General features: G+C 48.7%; 1 protein-coding gene across 2 annotated transcripts in view; it reads left to right on the plus strand.

Annotated features, from left to right (window-relative positions):
- The window catches only part of mAChR-B (muscarinic acetylcholine receptor), a 53,951-nt gene that overhangs the window by 42,124 nt on the left and 623 nt on the right, over positions 1-11,204 (plus strand). Inside the window, exons 3-5 of one of the 2 annotated variants that reach the window (XM_019845373.2) lie at positions 6,311-6,519; positions 6,805-6,999; positions 8,901-11,204. The exon at positions 8,901-11,204 is cut by the window's right edge and continues 623 nt beyond it. In XM_019845373.2, the coding sequence (XP_019700932.2) occupies positions 6,311-6,519; positions 6,805-6,999; positions 8,901-11,204 (2,708 nt within the window). Of the gene's footprint in view, positions 1-6,310; positions 6,525-6,804; positions 7,000-8,900 lie in introns of those variants that run through there. The other variant, XM_025296795.1, reaches the window with a different exon arrangement.

Here is an 11,204-nt window from a genome sequence, read left to right on the forward strand (position 1 = left end):
AGAAGGTCGACCAGAGCGTGGCTCGTCTTCAAGGTTAAATTCTCCGCGCCGAAATTTAGCAAACCATTTTTCCACAGTTCGTTTAGCTGGTGCTTCATCCTGATAAACATCCTGAATGTTTTTTACGGCTGCGGCAACGTTTATTCCCTTCCGAAACTCGTAAAGCATAACATGCCGTAAATGCACCTTATCGATACTCATTTTTAAAGTGATATTTCTCGAAGCAGTTTGTATGAAAACAAATGATTTTTTTTTTAATAACAGCTGAAGACGTCACCTTTCCAACGTTATATAATATGTAGATGGAAGTATTAATGACAACACTTTACGACGCTTATAACTCCATCTATTGAAACTCCGCACGAACTTTTGCACTCACCCAATAAGTTCCGTCGTGGAATGCCAATGCAGCGCAGACAACTCGAAATATCAACGAATTGGTGTTTGGTGAGGATGTGGCTAATGAATGCACAGTACATCGATGGTTGGAGAAATTTCGTTCTGGCGATTTTAATCGCTTGAAAATGAGCCACGTGGGCGACCGGAGACCAAGGTGAATAATGATGAGCTGAAAGCTGTAGTGGAAGTGGATACATCTCAAACTACGCGTGAATTAGCAGCAAGGTTTAACGTTACTATTCCAACAATATTGAATCACTTGAAACAAATCGGCAAGGTAAAACAGCTGGATAGATAGGTTCCGCATGAATTAAACGAGCGTCAGAAGAGATATCGCCTCGAAGCTTGCCTTTCTTTACTATCACGACATAAAGGCGAAGGCAGTTTTACATCGTATTATTACGTGTGATGAAAAATGGATTCTTTTCGACAATCGCAAGCATTCGGCACAATGGTTGGATATATTGGATATAATAGATGAAGTGCCGAAACACAGTCCGGAACCGAATATTCACAAAAGAAAACTAATGGTGTCTATTTGGTGGTCCAGCGCTGGTATTGTCCACTACAGCTTCATAAAACCTGGCCATCGATTACAGCGACTATCAACAATCGATTACAGCGGATGTCTACTGTAACCAACTGGACGAAGTGATGAGGATGCTTGCGAGGAAGCAGCCGAGACTGGTCAATAGAGACAGGCCAATCCTCTTGCAAGACAACGCTCGACACATGGCGCACAAACAACGTTGCTCAAACTACAGCAACTGGACTTGGAAAGTCTCTCTGTCACCCACCATATTCACCAGACCTTGCACCAACTGACTACCATTTCTTCCAGGCACTGGACCACTTCTTGCAAGGAAAAATATTAAATTCTCAACAAGCTGTGGAAAACGCCTGCCGCGATTTCATCGTCACTCGCTCTTCAGGCTTCTTCACTGATGGCATGAATAAGATACCGTTAAGATGACAGAACTGTATCGATACTTTAGGCGCATACTTTGATTAATTTTACTATTTCTGGTATGAGACATAATAAACCAAACTTTTGATTCGAAATCAGATATTTCATACTTATTAGGTTAACAACCTAATACAATGAAATAATCAGCTAAGAATCAAGATGGCAAGTGATGTAGCTGGGGCTTGGATCCCTGAGATGTCCGCTGGGAAAAGAATGATTTTCAGACTTGGATGATTCATCGAATGAGGGTAATAGCTTCGCGACAGTTTTCCCGTCACCTCTAGAACCACGCTTATACACGCCACGAATGTCGTGGTCGCGTAATCTCCGGCGAAATCAGTCGCGCTTCTCAAATATCATCGGCGGATCCTCTCGATCTGACAACTCCGTCTTCGGTCTGGTTCGTCGAACCGGCGTTTCTCGGCTCGCTAACGGATATTTACGACGCGCTGGAACGATGTCGGCCGGGCTGTACTTGTTGCCGCAGCTCGTCGTTTCATATTCCGCCGTCTCTTTCCTCACGATTTTCCTCGCTTGTCCGGTCGGCCCAACTTTTTATTCACTCTCCTCCCTTCCTGCCCATCTCTCTCTCTCTCTCTCTCTCTCTCTCTCTCTCTCTCTCTCTCTCTCTCTCTCTTTCTCTCTCTCTCTCTCTCTCAGCCTACCTGCCTGCTTGCCTGCCGCCCTCCGAAGCGGCCCTTCCATCCGTCCGTATAATCATGCCATTCCACGGCGATGATCCTCTGCTCACTAGGGCTTATACAGCCTCTACCACTCTCTCCCTCCTGTGCCACCCTCCCTCTTTCTCATCGTACACAGTACAGCGGCGGTACGCGGCGCGGCCGCGCTCACACACATCTCAAAAGGGACGTGTACACACATTGTGCCGTCGTCAGCGGCGTTATTGCACCACGGTGTTAACGAATGTCCACGCGATTCGATACACCCGCTCGGTGTGTTCATTCGACTGGCAAGGCTGTACCAGGCGGTGTAGTCGGTGCGGCTGACAAGTCACACCCGACGTCGCGGAGGACAATGAATCGCGCGCGCGCGCGCGCGAGTAAAATGGAGAGCGAACGCCTCTGTTTTTGTTTATCGAAACACAGAGGAGGAACACTCCCGGGGAACACGAGGCGTAAAAACGCCCCCGAGATGTTCGCTCACGCTCATGGTCGGGGAGACCACGTCTACGATGCTTTTCGCTGGAAAATACTCGCGCTACGCGTGAGAAGCCCGAATCGAGAGAGTCTTGATCTTGCTAAATCTTCCGAAGTCATTCGGGATTGCATCGCCGTTGAGTGTCTTTTCGTTCCGTCAACGAAGCTTTGAGTTTTATTGGGCTCTTGAATATTTTAGCTCAGCCGGAGGTCGCGCTGGTAAGCGGTTCGTCAGATTTCGTCGTCGCTTCTCGAAATCTCTAATTAATTTCAGCCAATTTAATTTACATTTCAAGTTTACTTTCAAGCGAATCTCCCGTTTATCGAACACGCGATATACGTATGAATAAATTATATATACGAGAAGAGCGAGCATGCATTTTATAAAATACCGTGCGTCGGTCGCGCGTGCTATTGTTCGCAAGACACGTAATATTTTTAGCATTAATACGGCGGGGCTTTCACGTATATTGAGCTTCAAGAGGCATGTCTCCCCCGGCGAGATGGTTCCTTTCACTTTTTTCATCCCCCCGTATTTTACTCTCCACCTGCGTGTATCTCATTTTGTACTATCCTTTGCCTTTTTCTCCTTACTTTTCTTTGTCCTTATAATAAAGAGAGACTTTTTGAAATGTTGAGACCATGCTTGCGCAAATGACAGGAAGTAGTTGCCGCCGTTAAAGCTCCTACGGTAGTTTACGTCACGAGATTACGTTTCACGAGATCGAGTTAGCTCGTTGTAGACAAGGACAGGCCGTGAAACGCGAACGTCGAGTTACAAGTTTTTCCATTACATCGCCCAATTTAAGCCGGTTAATCATTTTGCAATCTTGTTCGATGGAATTAAATATCTGATTTCTAGTTTGGTTGCTTAAATCATTAACTGGCTAAATGAACGTGTTTTCTCCTGAAAGTAAAAAATCCAATAGTACATCAACGACACAATATAACGGGGTGTTGTGCAAAAATGAGCGGTAATAACATTTTCTCCGGAAAAATTTCGAGATTTTTTTTGCATCGCTGAGATTTAATTTGCGAGAAGCTCTTGGCTATTAGTTGTGCACGAATCAAAAACTGAAGAGTGTTTTGGTATCGGTCGGCTTTTTACAAAGCATTTGAGTAAGAAATCGATACGTTTAAAAAAGTTCATAGGTCGGCGGAACGTGTTACGTATGAAATATGAAATCGCTCTGCCGCGTGTGACCAACAGAGGCGAAGTAGATGTCAATCGAACTATTCCGCGGAGATTTCACTCGTCGCCGATAATGTCGTTTTTCTCCTCGATTCTCTTCACGTAAACGGAACGACTGAATTTTCAGATAATTACAGGTGGTCGGTTCTCTTTTATAGATAGATGGTTTCACAATAGCTACGCGAACGTAGAAGTACAGCAATAACGAGGACAAGTATTTACGAATGATTTCACGGTACGGCTACACAGGGAGGAAGCTCGCGAATAACGAGGACAAGTATTTACCTTGGGGAACGTTGAAACAAAGGATCTCATGCTTCATTCTTTATTCTCGTGGTTTCCTCAGGTGCTCGCGCCCCGGCACTCGTCGCAATAATGTTAACGTGAGATTCGTCAATTTATAAGCTTCTTCGCCGAGGGCGAAAGCAGCGCGTGAAGGGAGTCGGGGAGGGGACAGTGGTAAGAGCGGTTTTTGCAAAATTTAATATTTACCGAGCTAAAAATGTTTGAGGAACATATCCACGTATAGCACGTTCCGACGTATTCGATTGTTGGATAAGCTCTCTCGTTGTAAACAAAATTAATGAAGCAGAAATACAACTCGATCTGTACACGACGATAATTCGTCTCGCTTGGGAGCGCATACACGCGTTATTTCATCTCACGTTCCCGTGTAATCGCCAAGTGAATCGCGATTGCAGCGTACATCGTCGAAGGTGTCCGCCCGCGCCGTCGGAAATATCGCCGCCGGGGTTTCGCGAAAAATCATTCGCCCATTGTGCCAACACACCGCCACAGCGCACCGTTCGCAGCCACATAATGCTCGTCGTCGACGTTGAATACGGAGGATCTCTTTGACGCTGAAGAAAGCACGCGGAATCGCGCTCGTATCGCGGGTCATATACTCAAACGGCCTTATCCCGCTCAAGAATTCCAGTTCAGTCGAACTTCAGACGCGATAATCTATCGCTCGTGTACTCCCGGTGAAACGGCATGCTAAGCCGGAGTTGGAGTTTCCATTCAGCCTCGTAATAGTGTGACAAGGGGTTGGCAAGTATCCGGAACTGCATTGGCAGCCCTCATATGTGAAGTGTTTGCATTGCTTTACTCCCTGATGTCGAGTTAAAGCGTTACTCGCGTGCGTGGGCACGTTTATGAAACATTATACGAATAATCAGACTGCGACTGAATCGCGAAATGAGATGAGTGCGTCGAGATTTTGGATTTCGCTGAATTTTCCTCCGTTATCGCTCCGCTTTTCACGCGTGTTTCGTATTGATATTAGATTGTTCTCATATAGTAATTGCTTTATTTCAGGCCAAAGTCGCATTTTTTTCAAGTGTCCCATGCACTTACTTCTCTCCCTCTCTCTCCTTCTCCTTCTATATATATACATATATATTTGTTCAATATTCGGTTTTTCTCAGATAAGCGTTTAAGTTGACAGCCAAATGGTAAATCGATCATATACCGGATACGCGCGAGACGGAGAAGAGACGCGCGATTTTCTTTGTGAGGCCGTAAAACGCCGATAAGAATAGCAACCCCGATGGCCGTGATTCGAAGTGGGTTTTTTGTCGCGAATTACCGGGAGAGGAGTTGCCGCCGTCGTGCGCGATTTCCGCGACTACGCGAGATTCCGATCGACTGCTTGAATGATTTAAAAACGGACTCACCCTCTTTAAGGCGTGCCCCGTCGTTCCTTGCCTACCGGCGATGAGACCGGCGGCAGGGGTTGGATGTGGTTCCATTCATGCTTATTTCAAGCTCATTGTGCGCCCGGTGTATTCAGCCTTTGAGTCGCTTCTCGTGTTGCCACTGCAGCAACGCTTCGACAAGAAGGAGAGGGACAGAGGGAGTATGATAGAGAGGAGGAGAAAGAGAGAAGAGGAGAGAAAGAGTATGTGTGTGTGAGAGAGAGAGAGAGAGAGAGAGAGAGAGAGAGAGAGAGAGAGAGAGAGAGAGAGAGAGAGAGAGAGAGAGAGAGCAGGGCCGTGTATGTCGCTGTGTACAGAATCAGGAAATACCGGTGTCACATTTTCTTCGATGGTAACAAACACGCAGCCACGGCGAAGGAATAGTAACATTGTGATTTACTGAACTATCGGATTTTCCCCTCGCTGCTGTGTGATATAATTTACTCGACACGGTGAAGAGTCATCAAACGTAAATTGAATTAATTCGAATGCATAGCGGGAGAGGACGCGGTGAGAGGCGCGAGTCGATTCGCAATTTCGTTTGATCTGTAATTATATGGCCGCTCGGTGCTCTACTTTCGATTGGGTGTTATTATTAGCCGGGATTTTCGGTACGTTTCGTTACGGTGGACTATTATTCGTCGGGTATTATTCCTAGCGACGAGCGATGTGTACCTGCGCGACCAACGCTGCGAGATGTTTCTCCCGCTTTTCTGCGCTTTTCTTTTTAATTTTATACCGATTGACGAAAGCATCGCACCGTTGCACGGGTTGCTTTTCATACCGGTTCTCCATACTGTGCGCCTCGAGTTGCATAGAGCAACTCCATTTCACGCATTTCGCACTTGACGGTAAAGAAAAGAAGAAAAAGGAAATCCTCCTCATTGTTCGTTCTTAGGAAGCTGAAGAGACAACGAGAACGTCTATGTCGATTCGTGTACAACCAGATTTTGACGGCGGAATGTACCCAGTTAAATGGAACATGGCCTGACCCGGATGACCCGCGCTGGAGCAGCGGTGAATACGCGGAACTTCTGCCCGACTGGTTTCCAACAAACGCGACGAACAGCTCGACTTTCGGAAACGTGACGACTTCGTCGACGTTGGGTAATGTAATTGAAATTAATCTATAGTCGCGGGGCGGGGGCGGGGAGGGGGGGGGCGACGTCTCCCGAATGCTTTTCGCCGTAAATCACTTCCTCTCTTTCTTCCGCTTTCTCTTTCTTTTCCCCTTCTTTCTCCACTTTTGGCGAATCATTTCTTCGGTTAGTACGAATTTATATACGCGCGCCAGTTCAACGAGATATCGGCGCCGCGGATGACGATCCATCATTCGCGCTAGCTAACGATTTGTGTATTATTTGCTGATGAAACTTTACCTCCACCGAACAGATGAATCTCTGACGCCCGTTTTGCCGCCGTTCACGCTCTGGCAGACGGTACTGATCGCAATCTGCCTGGCGATATGCATACTGTTAACCGTCGGCGGTAACATCCTCGTTCTTCTGGCATTCATCGTAGATAGGGCCATCAGGCAACCGAGTAACTACTTCATCGCATCATTAGCCGCCACTGATATGCTTATCGGTAAGTCCTACAGCGCTTCCGCCCTTCATCCTCCTCATCAACATCGGTGAGCGTCGCATCGTCTCGCAGAAATGACACCGTGTATCGTGTATCGAAAATCTAAATCCGTCCTAGGATCGTCGAGTCATACGCGATTGTGCGTCGGTAGCGAATATTCTTGTAAATATCTTAGCAAGACCCCACTCACTCAAAGATGGGAGAATCGCGAATTCGACAATTTAATTCCGCAAGTTGATATTCGATAAACGTAAAGAAGCACTGGTTGCTTGTCATGGTTTCGTGATTTCTCGTCAACGGTTAATGTCTCGAGAAGAAATGTCATAATGGCTTCCAGAAAGACAGAGAGACAGAGAGACAGAGAGAGAGAGAGAGAGAGAGAGAGAGAGGGGGGGAGGAGTTCTCGCAACGCGTCGAAGTGATTCGACATAATTATATCTTAAACGATCGCGACTTGACATATTCTCCGGCGTAAATTTCACTTACGTTACGTTGAAGCTCCATCGATTATGGAATATTAATAACACGGGCTGGTGGAGCTTCGTGATGTACAGTGAGATAACTTGTGTTCAAAGTTGGCGAAAGTTATTTTTCAGCAATTTTGTGGCATGTTGACATCGATATATAAATAATTCTCCTTTAATTAGGCCGTATAATACATGTATTTACCTTTAATTCAGTAATATAATTATATTATTATCATAATAATATAATTTAGTATATAATGTACAATATTGAACTGTGTTGCTTATTAATGACGATAAACTAATAATAATAAACTTTTTCAGACAAAAGATTATAATGCATCAAAATAATAAAATAATCCGGATAATTATAACATTGATATTATAGAAAATAAAAATAACGGTGATATAATAAAATAATAAATGTATTAAAGGAACCGAAATCACTGAAATTACTGAATGGAATACTTTATAACGAGATTCATCTTTTAAACTTTGTTTCTGAATCGTGTCGACGATATCGTGTCAATTAGATTGTCTTAACATTTCGAATAAAACTTTTTTTAAATATTTAATTTTTTGTTAGCCCGCGTGGTATTACATAAATGGTTTAATGATAATAAATGGTTTTACAGAGAAATGAAATGTATTAAAGAAAGAGAAAAATATAAATTTCCCCTTCCATTTACCCTGACCCAGAACCTCCCAGGCCTCACACACATTTTCAGTTTTCCCCACTCCTTTCAAACTTAGTCCCACTCTCTCCGTATTGGGCCCTATCCTTTCCTTCCTAGTTTTTCTTGCCCCTTCTAAATTTAGCTCCGCCTAACTCGAAATTAGTCCCGCCCTCTCCCGCATTTAAACGCGCCCTGCTCGGTCCTGTTCGCCGAAACTATTCGCTCCCCTCCCATCGCCGTTCTCCTCCACCCTCTTTGGAATGTCCCCTCTCTGTATTTCGCCACGCCCCTCAAGAAACTAACAACGCTCCCTTGCCCCTCTTCGTCCTTAGCTCCGCCCCTTTCAAATTTAATCCCGCCCATCGCCCGAATCAGTTTGATATTAAATTAAATTATCGCGCCGACTTCAATCTGATTTCGGTTGCTCCAATTATCGACTTAATTCGACCGATGTTCGCTCGCTTATCTGCAAATACCATTCGCGACGCTCCTCCTTGACATTCAGTACGACGCGTTTCGCGGCCGTAATTTCGAAAGTTGCGACGCACTGTGCCTGTCATTAGAATAATGCAAATCCGCGGTTCGTTATAATCGTCATAGGATGCTGTTACACATTAGTCGCGAGCAAGGGTGAGAGAAGGGAGGAGGCTCGTGGCAGACGCGCAATTTGATTATCGCGGTCACTGATCGAACGGCCGTGCATAATCGAACGCACGCGTCAATGGAAATCGGCCGTACAATTAACGACATAATTGTTGCACAGGCACCGTATCGATGCCGTTCTACACGGTCTACGTGTTGATGGGCTACTGGAACCTGGGTCCGCTGCTCTGCGACCTGTGGCTGTCGGTGGACTACACGGTGTGCCTGGTATCCCAATACACTGTGTTGCTGATCACGATCGACCGCTTCTGCTCGGTGAAGATAGCCGCGCAATACCGCAGTTGGCGCACGAAGCAACGAGTCATCTGGATGGTAACCATTACCTGGATCATCCCGGCGCTGCTTTTCTTCATCAGCATCTTCGGTTGGGAGCACTTTATCGGCTACAGGGACTTGAACCCGGGTCAATGCGCGGTACAGTTCCTCAAGGACCCGGTGTTCAACACTGCGTTGATAATCGGCTACTACTGGACCACTCTGATCGTCCTGTTCATCCTCTATGGCGGTATATACAAGACCGCATACGACATGCAGAAGAAGAGCGAAGCGAAACAGCGCAAGATGCAGTCGATGGTGGCGCTGAGCGCTGGCGCGATGTCCGGTATGGCCGGTCGCGCCGCCGGGATCGGCATGTCCAAGACCCAGAGCACCCTGCTGAGCCAGGACAAGTCGAAGGTCGGCGGCGCGACCTCGGTGGACGAAGGCGCCGACGGCACGGACGCTAACGTCGCGCAGAAGAGCGCCGCTAAGACCGTCGGAGACTCCGCGACGACCGTGTTGGAGTCCGCGGGTAAGAACATTATCGCGAACACCACGGTCACAGAGACTGAGAAGTCCGAGCGCTCCAGCAGCCCCGCCTTCGACTCTGATGAGGAGAGCACCGTAGGCACGAGCCAGCAACACAGCAACATCCGCAAACGGTCGTCGTTGGCGGGCCTGGTGGCCCAGTCCGGCGCCTTGCAAGTGTTCGCCACCAATGGGCGCCTCAACGGCATCGTACCGGTCAAGGTGGAGCTGAGCGTGCCGACTGCGCGAAAATTACTGCCCACCAGCCCGACGCGCGAGATCGGCACGGCGACGCAGCGGGCGCAGACACTGCCGAAGATCCAAGAGCTCAGTCTCCTGGACACCGACAATCCCGCCGAGCGGGACAAGTCGAGCAGCCGGACGCTCACGCCGGAGCAGTCTCTGAAATCGAACGACGCCGAGGCTAATCAACAGTCGATCGCGTCGGCGGTCGAGACGACGCCGCCCGTACCAAGCAAGCGCGCGTCGATCAATAGCGCTCAACAGAACATCATCCCGCCGCCCACGCAGTTCCAGAGCAGCCCGCCGGTGTCAGTGGACAGCCCCAGCACGTCGTCGCCGTCGACCACTGACCGACCCAAGTCGCTCATCGTTTGTGCCCATGGCCAAGGTACCTACGACATCCTCACCGGCCTGGACGGCGGCGATCTGCGATACATGGACGAGAGTTCCATCATCTTGCCCAGCCCCTCCTACGAGAGCCCGCCGTCTTCCTTCTCCTGCAGCCTGGCGAACCCCTTGTCGACTGCGCCGCCATCACCGATCTTGGGCAATGCCGTGGCGACTGGCGCCGGCGCCGGCACCGGCGCCAACACCAGCCTGCTGCAGACCGCTCTCATCAGGGCGACCGCGCAGCAGGCTGGTAGCGCAAACCTGACGGTCGCGCAGAGCAAACATCATCAGCTGGTGCAGCAGCCCGTCATGTCGAACGCGTCCAGTCAAACGCATCCGCCGCGCGTCTTCATCACCCACCAGACGAACGCGGCTTCGCAGACATCGCCGACGGTGAGCAAGGTGCACACCGAGGTGACCGTGAACGCGGAGGGCGGCAAAAAGCGTCAACCGGTGACGACGGTGGTGACGAGTGCGGCGGCGACGGCTGCGCCGACGACGGGGCTGACGGCGACGACGGTGGTAGTAACGATGGAGTCGTCCAACAGCACGACCGACCGCGTTTCCGATCAGTTGACGAAGGTGAGCAACCTGCCGCAAAACTCGTCGTCCAGCAGCGTGATGCCGACGGTGTCAGTCACCACCAACAGTCAGCAGGAGGTGAAGCGGCAGTCGTCCAAAAGGAAGGAGATCTCATCGGACGCGGAGCAGAGCGGCTCGAGGCGGGATTTTGTCAAGTCCATCGGCAAGCGTCTCAAGGCGAAGACGCAGAAGAAGGACTTCACGATAGGCCGGCAGAAATCGCGGACGGAGAACAGAGCGCGCAAGGCGTTCCGCACGATATCCTTCATCCTGGGCGCGTTCGTCGCCTGTTGGACGCCCTATCACATACTCGCGCTCGTCGAGGGTTTCTGCGCGAACCCGCCCTGCACCAACGAGCACCTCTTCATGTTCTCGTACTTCCTGTGCTACGCCAACAGTCCCA

This window comes from Harpegnathos saltator, unplaced genomic scaffold (genome assembly GCF_003227715.2).
Source record: "Harpegnathos saltator strain DR-91 unplaced genomic scaffold, Hsal_v8.6 scaffold16, whole genome shotgun sequence".
Classification (NCBI taxonomy): domain Eukaryota; kingdom Metazoa; phylum Arthropoda; class Insecta; order Hymenoptera; family Formicidae; genus Harpegnathos; species Harpegnathos saltator.